The 17,674-nt window shown below is 39.1% G+C and overlaps 1 protein-coding gene across 14 annotated transcripts in view; it reads right to left on the reverse strand.

The window, feature by feature from the left end:
* Positions 1-17,674, reverse strand: part of BCLAF3 (BCLAF1 and THRAP3 family member 3) — a 56,212-nt gene that overhangs the window by 33,582 nt on the left and 4,956 nt on the right. For 13 of the 14 annotated variants that reach the window (XM_015104820.4, XM_042242538.2, XM_015104822.4 and 10 more), the window contains 3 exons: positions 7,837-7,911; positions 4,822-5,391; positions 3,794-4,450 (listed from right to left, as the gene is read on the reverse strand). In XM_015104820.4, coding sequence (XP_014960306.1) covers positions 3,794-4,450; positions 4,822-5,391; positions 7,837-7,877 — 1,268 coding nt within the window. In that variant the 5' untranslated portion in view covers positions 7,878-7,911. The remainder of the gene's footprint in view (positions 1-3,793; positions 4,451-4,821; positions 5,392-7,836; positions 7,912-17,674) is intronic. The other variant, XM_060407729.1, reaches the window with a different exon arrangement.

Below are 17,674 nucleotides of genomic sequence, written 5' to 3' on the forward strand. Positions count from 1 at the left end.
TTAAATGCAAATACGGTTGAGGCAGTCAGTCCAATGTTGCCTTCACTAGCCAACCTTCTCATTCTAGATGCCTAGTGCTAGCACCTGGGAAGTCAAAGGAGCCTCAGTGCAGGCCCACCTGCCCCAGCTTACTCTTTTGTGGAGACTGGCATGCCCTCCTTCCCTCCTCTCACCAACTTCCTAGCCTGACCAAGGTTCAGCCTCTCACCTATTCTGTCCAGTAGTAAACCCAAACTCCCTTCATCTGCCCCATGACTTTCAGATGTCTACAACAGTGAGTGTTTGGAGTTCATAACAACCTTAGTACAGATTTTCATATTGTGACGCTCTTCATTCTGAAACATAGTTATGACTCATATGTAACTTCTACCTCTGATAATGCAGTTTCTGACAAAGTAGGTCACTAGAAGATCACTAGGTCAACTAGGCTTCTATTTCTCAACATCAAATTATAAAATTAACAGTGTTCAGCATCTCTAATGAGGTCTACTAAAATAAAATCCTTCAAAATTGTTACTTCTATGTTGACAGAAGTATTAACTATGCACTGAACATTCAAGAAGTGTCACCTACTGCTATTCTAGATACAAACTAATACCTAGAAAAATCACTAGGTTTCAACTGCACTGATAACTGGAAGAAAATGTATCAAAACCAGACCCAAGCTAAGAAAGTAAATGAACGTATAAAATGAACTGCCTTATTAGTATCTCCAAAAAAAGTGTATACTCTAGATTTTAACCAACAAATAACCTATCTGCACTCTATGATTATTTCAGTTTTATTAAGCAGAAGGAAATCTAATTTATGTTGGGAGTTGAGAACATGGCTGTTGAGGATATGAACTATCAATACCTTTGTTTTATGGACACTTCATCAGTTCACACATAACTAAATTCAACCCCACAAAATTCTTACACATTCATTCATCAGTTAATAATTATAATCAGAGAGAAAGATTTTTGCTGATTATGATGCACTGCCATACTGAAAAGATGCATATATTTATTAATAAAAATCACTAAGTGACAACTGTATGTTTTCAACTGCACTGATAACTCAAAGAACATGTATTAAAACCTGACCCAAGCTAAGAAAGGAAACGAATGTATAAAATGAACCACCATTTATACATTTTAAACAAATGTATAAAATGAAGAACCAAAATTCTTCAAGTCTTTAGAAAGAACTTACAGTAAAGCTCTTTATTACACAAACCATTCCATAGGTCCTTGTCAGGTAATTCAAACATGTACTGACAGGTCCCACTTAATGGGCCATGAAATTCACAAAAGGAGAGTTTATTAATTCAAAACAAAGGTACAGCAGCCTCAATTTTAGGAAGCTCATTTTTGTGACACATGATGAAGATCGAGCTTCTATTTCTCAACATCGTTATAAAATTAACAGTGTTCAGCATCTCTAATGAGGTCTACTAAAATAAAATTCTTCAAAATTGTTACTTCTAGCATTCTTTAAAAATGTTACAGCCAACTTATTAATTCTAATTTAAGAATAAAACATTTCTTTATTAAATATTTAAAAATTCAAGATTTTAACTTTTATTTTAAAATTACTTTTACTATTATTTTAAAATTCAAAGTTTTTGTGATTGTACTTTTATGTAAAAATTCAAGATTTTTGTGATTTGATTGCATGTAATTTTACCTCAAAAGAAAAAAAAACTGTAAACAAATATTAAATACTGAAATATATAAAGGTGAGTGTACTTGTATCTTCTGTATTTCACTTTGAAATGCAGTGAAAAATTAAGATGGAATGATAGATGAACAGATGTGATTACAGAAGTATAGTAAAATGTTAATTGTAGACTCTAGGTGGGTATATAGGTGTCGACTGTACACCTATATATGTTTGTATGTTTTGTTTCAACTTTCAATTATGTTTCAATTGTGTTTCAATTATGTTTCAACTTTTCTATATGTTTGAACATTTTCATAATATAAGGTTAGAAAGAGAAAAATCTTAAGGTAAGATCCTTAAACTTGATGCTCAGAGTAGCCTTTATACTCTTAAGATTAAGAACTAGTAGAGCCGTTATGGAGAAGGCAATGGCACCCCACTCCAGTACTCTTGCCTGGAAAATCCCATGGACGGAGGAGCCTGGTGGGCTGCAGTCCATGGGGTCGCTAAGAGTCGGACATGACTGAAGCTACTTCACTTTCACTTTTCACTTTCATGCATTGGAGAAGGAAATGGCAACCCACTCCAGTGTTCTTGCCTGGAGAATTCCAGGGATAGGGGAGCCTGGTGGGCTGCCGTCTGTGGGGTCGCACAGAGTCAGACACGACTGAAGCGACTTAGCAGCAGCAGCAGCAGAGCCTTTATATTCTTAAGATTAAGAACTAGTAGGAAATAAAGCACAAAGTGACTTAAGATATATTATATAAAATAGAATGTTGCTGTTTAGTCACTAAGTCATGTCTGACTCTTTTGCGACCCCATGGACTGTAGCCCACCAGGCTCCTTTGTCCGTGGCATTTCCCAGGCAAGATTACTGGAGTGGGTTATGACAATCATATATATGGTTATATACGGTTATGACAGCCATATAGAAAAGTAGCCCCAAAAAGCTGTATCAAAATATTAATAAAATGGTCCTAAGGTAGTAGGATTATGGGTGATTTCCCCCCTCCCTTCTATTTGTCCAACTTCTTCTAATATAATCATATATATAAATTCTTTCTGTGTACATATAAATATGCATATGTATATTTTGAGATATTTTTGTAAGTATAATGAATGTAAAAAAATATCAGGAAAAGGACAGTCAAATCTAACTTTAAAGAAAGAAACAAATGTATTAAAAAAAAAAAGACTATGGGTTTACCACCCTCACTTTTACATTCTAACCTTGGATTTTTTTCCCTCTAGTTTTTTTTTTCAAATACAGATACGAGTCAACTGTGAACATAAATGCATCAAATCAACACGGTCCATCACTTTTTAACTCACATACTGGTAGTGTATTAAGATAACAAACAGACTAGCTGATGCATCCAAGTGTCAGTGCCTTATTATTCTCAGAATCCATAAACAGAGGTAATAGAACAAAGCATGCAATCCACTTTAGAGGAATAAAACCTATTACGAAAGTAGTCTTTTTTGTTAAAGTCTCATTAAGCGCTAAACCAAATGTCTTACAAATTGGCCTCTCTCTAGACTCTAGCCTAATTCCTCTACCTAGGAGAAGCTAGTTGGTTGAGCTCCACTCCTTTTGAGATGGTAGCAAGAACCATGTTAAGTCATCCACCTCCTTGAGACACAAGGGGACATATAGATTTGAGCCACAGGCACGGACTCAGATCTAAGTCACTTCATCTCTCACAGCCTCACAGTCTTTCTCTGTAATATCAGGGCCTGCTGAAAGGTCCCTTCCAGGCCAAAAGTTCTCTGAATTACATGCAACAGGGAAAACAGGCTTTGAGAAATTGAGCAAGGAATAGGTCTCCTTGAATATGACCTGGCCTATTTGTGGGTATAGAAAATGTGGAAACATAAAAATATGTAAATTCATGAAGAGGACCAACTCCATAGAATGCCCTGCACCCCAAAAGCATCTTGAGATACAAACACGGAAATAAACATGACATCATCCTGTATTACTAAGTCATGGGATTAATTCCCATTACAGGGCTTTTTTGAAAAATCTGGCAATCCCCACCCCCTCACTTGATGAACTCTAAACACACTATGAACTCTATTTTCAAAGCTAAAATAAAGGTGGCAGAAACAGTTATTACACATCATTAAGAAAAAATGAAGACAATACCTAGATCTATTCTGTGCTTGCTTCACATCTACTTTAACTGTGAGTGACTTCTTCCTAAGAAAGACAGATGAAGGCTTCAAGTCGGAATCACTATTATCAAGTTGGTTACAGGAAGAGTTGCTGTCTTTACTGCCAGCTCTTTCTTTCTTTATTTTGTCCTTCCGTGTGTCCTTACAGGATCTCGAATCAACATCGCTTTTATCTAAGTGGGTTAAGGCAGCACAGTCTTTCTTTGATGGCTTAGAAGATTCTCTGACTTGCCCACCTTCAGTCTCTCTCCCTCTTCCAGCATGAGAACAACTGGACTCTCTATTCACAGGGCCTTTTTGAGAACCCAATTTTCTATCTTCCTCCTTAGGGTACCTCTGAGCTCTTCCATCATAAAAGTCCTTGTCGCCATCTGAGGTCTTTCGATATCTGTGGCGAGAATCACAGGATACCTTGGCTGCTGAACTGGTCTCTGGGAATTCCCTTGGAGCATATCGATGAGTCTGGGTTTCAAGGTTCCGCTGATCTTTCTTCTCTTGGTAAGGAGCAGAAAAATGCCTGGATTTCCACTGCAGGCTCCTGACAGGCTCTCTGTTTTCATACCTCTCCACATCGTGAGGTCTTTTTGATGTGTGTCCATATTTTCTGAAATCATGATCCTCAGGATACCTGTGTTGACATAAAACAGTTTACATTTGCACTAGAGAGAAGAAAGTGAGAATTTATATGTGTGGAATGTTGGGCAGCATGGCTTTAAATGCAAAATGTAGTGGAAAGTTAACCTACAATCCCTTAAGCCAGCTCATAGATGCACAAGGTACTTAAAGAAAATAGCATCTTTTAAAAAAATATATTCTAGCCATCTACATGATTTACTCTAAAAATAAACACTTCACTACTATCAGTAGACCAAAACTACACTACAATGCTTTTGATCTTTTAGACAAAAGCTTTTCAAGGTTATCTTTAACCATAAAGTAAACAGACTTTTTCATTTGAGGCTTTATATCAAATTATGCTAGTTTAATGTTTTTCTATACCTCTTCTGAAAAGAGCTCCTTTTCTCAAAATCTTCAGGGCCTCTTCTAAGTGACTGAGAGTATTTTTCATCTTGTATCCTCTGGTGCCTCGGTTCATCTTCATGCCAATATCCTTCGAATCTAAAAGAATCTGTTGTTGATCTCACAGGTGGTGTCCCTCCTTTTTCACTTCTTCTATTTCTGCGGTCATCAGGAATATACCTTCCTTGTGCTTTCTGGGGATAACAACTCCTCTGGTGCTCTTTGTAGAATATACCTTCTGAGTGTCTGGGCACATATTGAGCTCTTCTGTTACTATCATCTCCTCTTTCTGGTAAATATACTTGGGGAGGCTTATAAGTATAAAACTTTTCTGAAGAGTTTCCTCTTATGTTTGGGGAAGGTGATCTATGCTCGTAAGATCGGTAATATATATTTTCACGAGAAGAAATCCTTGGTTTACTCTGTCCATATTTCTCATTGTCCATTCTCCAAGTGATGTGTCTTTTTGGATCCTTCCTATAGTCGTAGCCATAATGCTCATATCTTTGCTTGTAGTGTTCAGAACTTCTAGGCACTGGTGTTAAAGACCTATGTAAACAAATACAGAAAAGTTTAGTCCATTCAAAGACAATACACTAAGTTGGTCTTACAGTGACTTATCCAAATAAAACGTTTGCTTTCCCCTGCCTCTTCCACCCAGATTCATCAGTATTTGGTATCCGTATTCTAAATTGTTCACTTGGGAGCCTGACTATGCTTCTGCCCAATTCAACATGCATACTCTTTTCACCTGAACTAATGTACCCCATGTACATATCAAAATGAGCTGAGCACAGCCATACTACTGGAGGAGGACCAGCTTAGGTACGCAGCAGGATCCATTTTGGAAGACTGCTGACAGCAAAGTTCTGGCAAAAGGGCCTGTCAACAAAAGCTTACGTCAGGTTCCATGGTCAAGTAAGAAATAAGGAGAAAGAGGGTTAGATTCACACAATGAAGTGTGCAGGAGAATCTCTGGAAAACCGAACATAATCTCTGAAATCAAAATAGATTCTAAGAGTTTATGTTGCATATCAAATCCAAACTCAGACCCCAAACTGATCTCACAGTTTTCCTAACTGATTGTCTATTCTCTCTACTAAGGTTATATCAAGTAGCAAAAACTACATCTTTAAACAGCATGTGGAGGTGGTGGGAGGAAGAAGACCTTAAGAAGTGGACCTCATGCTTAGTCCCTCCAGTTATTACTATTGACATAAATAAGTTTTATGTCCCAGACCTGTCCCCTTATATATAAAATGAAGGAAGTGCTGTTGAATCATAGTTTTTAATTCTGTGAATGTGTGCTTTAGTGCAGCTTTAATGATCTCCAGGGACAGCATGTCCTTTCTGTAACTACTTTCTCTAACACCTGAGCACTGCCAACATGGAACCTTTCATTCCAACTGAGGAGGAAGGCTTCTGTATCTGAGGAAACCAGCCTGAGTAACCAGTCTTAAGGTTAAGAGAGAGAAGTACTACCATCTGGTTCAAATTTGCACCTGGGGACCTTTCCTCCCATCTGACTTATCCAATCTCCCAACTTCCTGAGAGTTTAATGTCTTCTAACCAATGCAGCAGCTATCTTTGCAGTTTTTGTTATCACCCCCTCTGCAGCAGCTGCCACGGAGTTGAAACAACCATGAGTAAAACTCTTTCCATTTGGTGACATGTCTGGGTTCTTCCTACAAGAAAGGAGGCTGATTTATCTTCCTCATGTACATACCGGGACTTATACACTGGATTTGACAATCTCTCCCTCTAGAGTCACCAAACTAGATGCACTGGCAAGTGCATTATTCAGCTGAAGCAGAGACTCTCATTCAGCTGGCTGCAACTCTTCACAGGAAGATGCAACTGAAGACCCTGAGGACTTCCTGGAACACTCCATCTTTTCTACTGCTAAGGAGAAAAGCTGCCAGCCAGAGGCTGAGGTCTTCCAGACTGACGAAATACTCAATCTCTTACTTTAATCCTTACCTCACATTGAGTACTGCTTTGATATTATACCTCATATCAGGGTTCTATTGCACAGAGCCCCTTTCTTCTGAAGGAGACTGCTGAAATAGTGGCTATCATTTACAGTTCTCCTGAAGAGACAAAAGAGACCCAAGGAGTCTATTGGGACACTCCATGAGTCTCTAGTGCTCTGCACGCCTCCTGAGCTTCTGTTTCAAGGCAAACTCCCTGGAAAGATAGGGACAGGGCCTCCCTAAGGGGCAGAGAGCCAATGTGTTTGCTGTCCAGGATAACAAGATAATGTCTCCTCCAAGGAAAAGGCTGGGCAGGATTCCCTGCTGTCCTTAATGGGGCTTGGGTTCCTCAGCTGTGTCAGCAGCTCCCACCCTCAGAGGACTAGAGGTAATGTGTGTGTGTGTTAGTCACTCAGTTGTGAGTGACTACTTGGTTGCAACCCCATAGACTGGGGCCCACCAGGCTCCTCTGTCCATGGAATTTCCCAGGCAAGAGTACTGGAGTGGGCTGCCATTCCCTTCTCCAGGGGATCTTCCCAACACAGGGATCGAACCCAGGTCTCCTACACTGCAAGCAGACTGTTTACTGTCTGATCCACTTGGGAAGACAAGAGGTAACAGGAACACAGGAACAGGAAGCTCAGCTGCCTGCTGCACATGAGTAGTAAAGGTTTTTGTCTCTGATCCAAGAGTGCCTTGTGACACACTAATCTGTTAGCCTGCAAGTAGGGAATGATAGCAGACCCTTTAGAGTTGGTGACAAAGGGTTCTGAGAAGGCACCCAGAAATCAGGCACTAAGCTTGGCAGGGTCTTTTGTGCCACCTCACCAGAGCCTACCACAAAAGGGTGAAACAAATGACCTCTGTGAGGCCCTCCATGTTCAAACCATTTACTTCTTTGCATTCCTTTTTCTTTCTGAAGCTCTTCCACATTATAATTTGGTCTTGAAAATGACAAAATGAAAACTGTTGAAGCATGTTTCAAACTCATGCTTACTCTGCTTAACTAAGGACTGCTCACCTGTGCCTCCACCTGGGGGATCTAGAGCGTGACCGTGCCATCCTTTGACACGTGAGCCACTATCCTCTTTTTACACTGCAAAGAAACACAGGATTAGCAAGTTTGTAGAAAGGGCCTGTAACCTGCTCCAAAAACAGTGAATGCCACTGACAAAAAGTAACTTAAGCCCTCTGTGCCTCAATTTCCTTATAGGACCCACCTTATTGAAATGTTGTAAACATAAAATCAATTAGATCAAAGGTAAGAAAGTTTTTTCTGTAAAAGGCCAGAGCATAACTATTTCAGATTTTGCAGTTCATATAAGGTCTTCATCATATTATCTTCTTAAAAATTTTTTTAATATAAAAATCATTTGTAGATCAAGGACCACAAAAAATTAGGCCACAAAGGCCAAATGCATTGTAGTTTGATGATCCCTGAATTAAGTCATGAAAAAAGCTCAGAATACTGCCTAGCACACAACAACTACTAAATAAGTGTTTCAAAAATAGGAAACATTCCCCCAGAATTCCTCTGAACACAACCACTACTCCTCCTCCCCACCTTTCACCATTGGTTACGTACATATAACTGCAGTTACGTTCATACAATCATAGTCAAAATATTTAGGAATACTTGATGATATATCCCACTTTTAAAATTGTTAGATAATAAGAATTACAATGCCTAATTATCATACTCAATTATCACCTAACTTCCACCAGGTAAATACACCAAAACTTAAGCATGATTAGACATTTAGTTTGCTTCTGTTTTCTAAAACAAATAATGTTAAATAAGTTAATTTTAGGAAACATATAAACTAGGTTTTAAAAATACATTTCAGTCTTTAAAAGAAACTGATAGATTTAGGAACTGAATTTTTATAAAAAACCCATTTGGGTATAATCTTTCATAAGTTGTTTTTAGCACAAGTCGCTCAGTTGTGTCCAACTCTTTGCTACCCCATGGACTATACAGTCCATGGAATTCTCCAAGCCAGAATACTGAAAGCCATTCCCTTCTCCATTTCAGTAATCTTCCTCAGTTCTGATACTATAGTTAAGTAGTGCCCAATTAACTGGACCCAACCCCCTGATGGCTTTCAAAATTATTGCCATGGGTCCATGAATAATACACACAGCTACCAAAAACAGACTACAGAATGAGTAAGGGTATGTCTCACATATTAGAACCTCTATTTTGCAAATTTCTGAAGATACTATAGCCACTGTTAAAATATAAATGACTTGTCACTATGAAGTTTTATCACTAATATAAAAAGTACAACCATAACTATGTGAACATAGGTTTGAAAATGGAGTTCTCATAGTCAAATATTTGCAAACTATTGCTATAATAAATTTCAGAAGAAAGTAAAAGCATGTAAGGTCAAAGGACTTGAACCAGATCACTCACCAGAATCACATTCAATTCAATTCAGTTATACATTGGTTCTTTTCAAAAAAAAAAAAAAATGAGGCTAGGAAAAATTAGTTCAGATGCAGTATGAAATTAAGACACTAAAGCAGAAAGTGTTTTCTTCTGAAAGTGCAGTTTCTCAGTTGTGTCTGACTCTTTGTGGCCCCTTGGACTATAGCCTACCAGGCTCCTCTGTCCACACGATTTTCCAGGCAAGGGTACTGGAGTGGGTTGTCATTTCCTTCTCCAGGGGATCTTCCCAACCCAGGGATCGAACCCAGGCCTCCCACATTGCAGGCAGACACTTTACCATCTGAGCCACCAGGGAAGCCCAGTGTTTTCTTAGTAACTAAAAATATAAAAATGGGGGGGGGATGGGGGAAGGGATAGTTAAGGAGTTTGGGATGGACATGCACACAAAGCTTGTATTTAAAATGGATAACCAATAAGGACCTACAATATAGTACATGAAACTCTGCTCAATGTTATGCGGCAGCCTGGATGGGAGGGGGGTTTAGGGGAGAATGGATACATGTATATGTATGGCTGAGTCCCTTCACTGTTCACCTGAAACCATCACAACATTGTTTGTTAATCAGCTATGCATGCGTGCTTAGTCGCTTTAGTCATGTCCAACTCTTTGCGACCCTATGGACTGCAGCCCACTGGGCTCCTCTGTCCATGGGATTTTCCTGGCAAGAATACTGGAGTGGGTTGCCATGCCCTCCTCCAGGGGATCTTCTCAACCCAGGGACTGAACCTGTGTCTTCTGTGTCTCCTGCATTATAAGCGGATTCTTTACCACTGAGCCACCAGGGAAGGCCCTAATCAGCTATAACCCAATACAAAATAAAAAGTTTAACAAAAGAAAAAAAATATATAAAAATATATTCATTTAACAAATGTCACTGAGTACATATTATTTGCCAGGCACTGTTCAAGGGAGAGAGCAGTGAAGAGAAACAGAAAAAAGTTCCTGCTCTCTTGGAGCTTACATTCTACTGAGGGAACTTATAATTTAATTAAAGAAGTTTTGAGTACATACCTATTAAATTGAACAAAAATAATAAAGCCTAAAGGTTGTATGGGAGACACCAAACACAGTTGACTGTGATGAAAAAATATAATTTTCCCAGAGGGTAATTTTTTAATCCATTTTATTTTTTGTAAAACATTTACTGAGATACAATTCACATATCATACAACTCACCTATTTAAAGTGTACAGTTCAGTGTTTTTCAGTATATTCACAGGGATTTGTAACCACCACCACAATCTAATTTTAGAATATGTGATTCTTTGTGATTGGCGTCTTTCCTTTAGCATAATGTTTTCAAGGGTTTTACTATTATCAGTACTTCATCCTTTCATGGTTGAATAATATCCCACTTTATGGGTATACCACATCTTGTGATTCATTTATCTCTCAGTGGATATTTGGGTTGTTTCTATTTGGGGGGCTATTATGAATAATGCTACCATGAATATTTGCATACAAGTTTTGTGTAGACACAGTTTTTCAATTCTCTTGGGCATAAATCTAGGAGTGGAACTCCTGGGTTATAAAATCACTCAATGTTTAATTTCTTGGGAGACTGCCAAAGTTTTCCAAAGCAGCTACATCATTTTACATTCCCACCAGCAATGTATGAAGGTTCCAATTCTTCCACATCTTCATTGACATTTGTTATGGTCTCTTCCACTATAGTCATCCTAGTGAGGGTGAAACGATACCTCACTGTGGTTTTGATTTGCATTTCCCTAATGATGGGTAACCTCAAAATATGTAAGAAATTATGAAACTAATCATGCCTACTTTCCTTTAATCTAATAATTTCAGTCTAAATGTGTTATTCTAAGATAATAATTTAAAAGAAAAAAAACCGCTATATATACTAAGATGTTTATATCAGCTTAATTTAAAATAGGAAAGAAAAAAATCCACTCTAATTATAATGCAAATGCCCAACAGTCAATAAAAGATTAAACAAATTTAAAATACATACATCTAGTCACTCCCTACCTTTCTCCTAGCCTTGTATGTCTTTTCCTTCGCCTATCTTATTAGTTCACCACAGCAAATGACTTGCTTTTCCCTGATCAGGCCATTCTGTACTCTTTGACCATCATCTCCCTGAAATTCTTTCCCTGACTTTCTTTTTTTTCCCCTGAGTTCCTTTCTTTTTGGGAATTCTGAGTTTATTCTACAATTCTGTCAATACATTGTGATTATTTAATATAACTATTTATCTCAATAGGCAAAAGACTCCAAATAGCACATCACAGAACACAAAAAACTCAAATGACCTATGGACATCCATCTGAGATACTCGACCTCAATAGTAACTGAGTAAATACCAATTCAGATCATAACCATTCCACACCTGTCAGAATGACCACAAAAAAATGGAAGTTGTTATTTCACAGTGTTGGTGAGGCTGTGGAACGATAGAGACTGTCCGTACACAGCTAAGCAGGTATACAACCTGCTTATAACCAGTTTGGAAGGGGTTGGCAGTACCCATTAAACTTCAACATGCTCATATTCCATGAACTAGCAATTTCACTCAGGTATAGAGCTTAGAACAGTGGTCCTCCAACTTTAGTGTGAGGAAGAGTTACCTGAAAGACTAGTTACAACACAGAATGCTGAGCCCTCCTCTGGGATGGGCCCTATTTCTAGCAAGTTCCCAGGTGATGGAGATTCTGCTGGTCCGGGGAATAGAAAACTACTGGTTTACTCAAAATGGATTAAAGATCTAAAAGTAAGACCAGAAACTATAAAACTCTTAGAGGAAAACATAGGCAGAACACTCTCTGACATAAATTACAGCAAAATCCTCTATGACCCACCCCCCCCACCAGAGTGCTGCTGCTGCTGCTAAGTTGCTTCAGTTGTGTCCGACTCTGTGCAACCTCATAGATGGTAGCCCACCAGACTCCCCCCCACCCCGCCCCGGGATTCTCCAGGCAAGGACACTGGAGTGGGTTGCCATTTCCTTCTCCAGTGCATGAAAGTGAAAAGTGAAAGTGAAGTCGCTCAGTCATGTCCGACTCTTAGCGACCCCATGGACTGCAGCCCACCAGGCTCCATCTATGGGATTTTCCAGGCAAGAGTACTGGAGTGTGTTGCCATTGCCTTCTGCGACTCCCCAGAGTAATGGAAACAAAAACAAAAATAAACAAATGGGACCTAATTAAACTTCAAAGCTTTTTCACAACAAAGGAAATTATAAGCAAGGTGAAAAGGCAGCCTTCAGAATGGAAGAAAATAATAGCAAACAAAGCAACTGACCAAGAATTAATCTCCAAAATATACAAGCAATTCATGCAGCTCAATACCAAAAAAATAAATGATCCAGTCAAAAAGTGGGCCAAAGAACTAAACAGACATTTCTCCAAAGAAGACATACAGATGGCTAACAAACACATGAAAAGATGCTCAACATCACTCATTATCAGAGAAATACAAATCAAAACCCAATGAGGTACCATCTCACACTGGTCAGAATGGCCACAATCACAAAGTCTACAAACAATAGATGCTGGAGAGGGTGTGGAGAAAAGGGAACCCTCTTATACTGCTGGTGGGAATGCAAACTGGTACAGCCACTATGGAGGACAGTGTGGAGAGTCCTTAAAAAACTGGAAAGAGAACTGCCATACAACCCAGAATTCCCATTGCTGGGCATACACACCAAGGAACCCAGAATTGAAAGAGACACATGTACCCCAATGTTCACTGCAGCATGGTTTACAATAGCTAGGACATGGAAGCAACCTAGATGTTCATCGGCAGATGAATGGATAAGGAAATTGTGGTATATACACACAATGGAATATTATTCAGCTATAAAAAAGAACACGTTTGAGTCAGTTCTAATGAGGTGGATGAAAGAGTGAAGTAAATCAGAAAGAGAACCACCAATACAGTATATTAATGCATACATGTGGAATTTAGAAAGTAATGATGATCCTATATGCAAGGCAGAAAAAGAGACACAGATGTAAAGAACAGACTTTTGGAATATGTGGGAGAAGGCATGGGTGGGATGATTTGAGAGAATCGCACTGAAACATGTATATTACCATATGCAAAATAGATGACCAATGCAAGTTTGATTCATGAAGCAGGGCACTCAAAGCTGCTGCTCTAGGACAACCCAGAGGGATGGGGTGGGGAGTAAGGTGGGAGGAGGGTTCAGGATGGGGAGACACATGTGCACCTGTGGGTGATTCATGTCAACGTATGGCAAAACCCACCACAATATTGTAAATAAATTATCCTCCAATTAAACTCATTAATAAAAAAAGAAAAGCCACTGGCTTAAATGGAAAGGTATAGGTCACTTGGGAGAAAATGTTTACAAGTGAGATTTACTGGTTATGTGATAAAAAGAAGTATTACTTAGAATATTTTCCTCTGACAATACGAAAATTAGCTTTATTAAAATTCAAACTATTCACTTAAAATTAGTGAATTTTATTGCATATAAGTTATACCTCAAAGCTGCAAAAAAAAAAAGCTTTGGGGTGATGAAAGTGCTGTAAGATTAGATCAGATATTATGGAGATGATTGCACAATTCTGTTAACTATCACTATCAAAAATCATGAACTGTACATTTTAAACCTGTAAAATATAACTCAATAAAGGGGTTTTTTTAAGGTAAATTTGCTTGCATTTGCTTTTTTGGGTTCATCAGCTAGTAATGATTAGTAGTGGCTCAGGGACTTAGTGCATAAGAGAAGAGCGTTCATTTAAACTCTAGAGCTAAGATGGTTTTTACATTTTTAAAGCATTGTTTAGAAAGAAGAAGAATATGCAACAGAGACTGTATGTGGCCCACAGTCTAAAATATTTACTATTTGCTGCTGAGCTTAACTGCTCAGCTGTGTCTGACTCTTTGCGACCCCATGGACCACCAGTCTCCTCTGTCCATGGGGATTCTCCAGGCAAGAATTTACTATCTGGTCTTTTACAAAAAAGACTGCCAATCCCTGAATGAAACTGGGTAGGGCAGCAGGTCCTTGCATGCTCCACTGAGCTTCCCAAGTGGCTCAGAGATAAAGAATCCACCTGCCAATGCAGGAGATGTGGGTTTGATTCCTGGGTTGGGAATATTCCCTGGAGAAGGAAATGGCAATCCACTCTAGTATTTTTTTTAAATCAAGTCATGAAAAGACATGAAGAAATCTTTTTTTAAAACTATTTTCCTGAAGTATACTTGATTTACAATGTTGTGTTTAATTTCTGCTGTACAGAAAAATGACTCAGTTATACACACATATATTCTTTTTCACATTTTTCCTGTATAGTTTATCACAGGTTACTGAATATACAGTAGGGCTTTCTTGTTTATCTATTCTGTATAGGAGAGTTTGCATGTGCTGGTCCCAAACTCCCAATCTATCCCTCCCCCATGTACTCCAGTATTCTCGCCAGGGAAACCTCATAGACAGAGGTCGCAAAGAGTCAGACACAATTTAGTGACTCAACAAAACACTTGTGACTAGCAAAGGACAGAACTGGAGAGGAAAAAAAGGAAAAGAAACACCAGCAGGGTTTGTGACTGGGGAGAAGGAGATATCAATAACAAAAGAGAAATTCATTTATACTGTTCCTTCAGAGTGAACTGTTTAAGGGCAGTGAATGAATCTGTGTGCCCTTGAACTTAGAAAGATGACCGGACAACAGGGGTATCCACTCCCAGGAGGATGCTGAAGGGGATGCTGGTGCCAAACAAAGCCGTTCCTACCAGGACAGCACTGGACACATCCCCTCACCTGCCTGAAAGGCCCAGCTCCAGCAGTTCTCCTCTTCTTCGACAGCATCACTTCCCTTCCCCATTGGGTCCCTTCCATCACTATACAACCTCTCTCTCCGTTTACAAACAAAATCCTCAAAGGGCTGCCTGTATACCACAATCATTCTCACATTCTTCTCCTCCCATTCTACTTGTCCCCTCACCAATCTACCTTTCCACTCCACCAAACTGCTCCAGTCAAGATCACTAACAAAATCCATGCTAAATCCAGTGGTTCTTTTCCCTCTTTTTCCTGGATCTACCTGCAGCACCAGATGGTTAATCACACCTTCCTCCCAGAAACATTTTCTGCACCTGGATTCCAGAATACTATATACTTTCCTGGTTTTCTCATACCTCTAACAATGCTTTCTGTCTCCTTTACTGGTTTTTCCTTATCTCACCATCCTGATGCTTAAATAGTGAAGCCAGTCTTCCTCTATATAGTGACTTCAGTCTTTGACTTTTCATTGTCTACACTCTCTTCCCAGTCTACACTTTTCTTCAATCTCATGGCTTTAAATACTCTCTATATACTAACAACCCCAAGTTGACATCTCCAGCCCTCACCTATCCTCTCTGTTGCAGCCTTCCACATCCAACAGACTGCTGGATGCTGTAAACATGTCCAAGAGCAAACTCCACACCTTCTTCCAAAATCTGCTCCTCTCAAGGTTTGCCCCACCTCAATAAATGGCAACTCCATCCTTAAGAGTTTTCAACAAAGAGGAAACATAACTGTCCAACAAACATACAAAGAGATACCCAATACTACCTACTCAGGAAGATAAAATTAAAACAATGGGGTACCATTTCATACTCATTAGATCTGAAAAACTTTTAATCTGATGACCCCCATATGTTTACAAGAAAGCAGGAAAAGACAATTTCTCAACTGAGGAAAATTTGTCCTCCAAAAAACATGAAGTAGAAGCAAACTCTAACTTTATATACCAAACAGAATATATCCCAAAGCATTTAGGAATGTATATTTTAAAAACTCACCTTGAATCAGAAATTTAAAAACTAAGAACAGAAACATATCAAAAAAGAGTGATATGACTGAAAAAAAATTAACTGAACTAAATGAAAAGAATGGGAGAAAAAGGCTAAATTATCTCAGAAGTGAAAGTCGCTCAGTCGTGTCTGACTCTTTGCAACTCCATGGACTATACAGTCCATGAAGTTCTCCAGGCCAGAATACTGGAGTGGGTAGCCGTTCCCTTCTCCAGGGGATCTTCCCAACCCAGGGATGGAACCCAGGTCTCCTGCATTGTAGCTGGATTCTTTACCAACTAAGCCACAAGGGAAGCCCAAAAATTATCTCAGAAGGGAAGAATAAATTACCAGGTGCCCCAGGGAAAATAAATGAAATTATTCAGTCACTTTGGCAAGCAGTCTGGCAGTTTCTTAAAAAATTAAACATAGTAGTTACCATGTGACCCAGCAATTCTAATCCTAGGTATATACCCAAAATAAATAAAACCATGCATCCACATAAAAATTTATACACAAATGCTCATAACAGCATTATTCACAATAGCCAAAATGCAGAAACAACTCAAATGTTCATTGAGAGAGGAATGAATAAACAAAATGTGGTATCCCCATACAATGGAATATTATCTGGCCATAAAAAGGAACAAAGTACTGACACACAGTCAGACAGGGATGAATCTTAAAATCATTACGCTAAGGGAAAGAAGCCAGTCAAAAAAGACCACATATTACAAGATTAATTTATATGAAAGGTCCAGAATAGGCAAATCCATAGAGACAGAAAGTAGACTGGCAGTTGCCTGGGTGTGGTAGGGGGAGGGGAGGCACTGGGGGAAATGGACACAGGGTTTCTTTTTGGTGTGATGAATATGTTTTAAAACTAGACTATGATGATGGTTACACAACTCTGTGAATATATTAAAAAAAACACTGAACTGTAGACTTTTAAATGGGTGAATTGTGTGGTATATTAATTATAACTCGGTAAAGCTGTTACAAAAAACAACAACTGAGAGAGATTCCATACTAAATGTGAACTCAGCATTGACAAATGCAAAAAAACTGACCAGGAAAGCCTTTGTAACAAAGACGCCACACTGGCAGCACAGAACCAGGTCAACTCAGAACCCACAGAACAAGAGGGCAATCAGCAGATCAGAGGAAGTCAGACCTCAAGAGAACAGGTCACAGTCTATTCTCCTAGCCACAGTAGTTGGGTGCTGTCACCAGTTCCCAGTAACGAGGAGCTGGAAGTGGATACAGAACCTCAGCGTTGCCTATTATTATTCTACTCTGATTTCACGGACACAGTTATATTTCTCTCACACACAAAAAAAGGCTAAATAAATAGGGGAGTGGGTTTCTCAGGTGGTGCTAGTGGTAAAGAACACACTTGCCAATGCAGGAAACATAAGAGACGTGCGTTCAATCCTGGGTTGGGAAGATCCCCTGGAGGAGGGCATGGTAACCTACTCCAGTATTCATGCCTGGAGAATCCCATGGATAGAGGAGCGTGGAGGGCTACAATCCATGGGGTTGCAGAGAGTCAGATATGACTGAAGCGACTTAGCACACAAATGGGGAGCAAAGGCATAAGTACGAAGGTTAACCATTAGACAAAAATAAAAACCT

This window comes from Ovis aries, chromosome X (assembly GCF_016772045.2).
Source record: "Ovis aries strain OAR_USU_Benz2616 breed Rambouillet chromosome X, ARS-UI_Ramb_v3.0, whole genome shotgun sequence".
Classification (NCBI taxonomy): domain Eukaryota; kingdom Metazoa; phylum Chordata; class Mammalia; order Artiodactyla; family Bovidae; genus Ovis; species Ovis aries.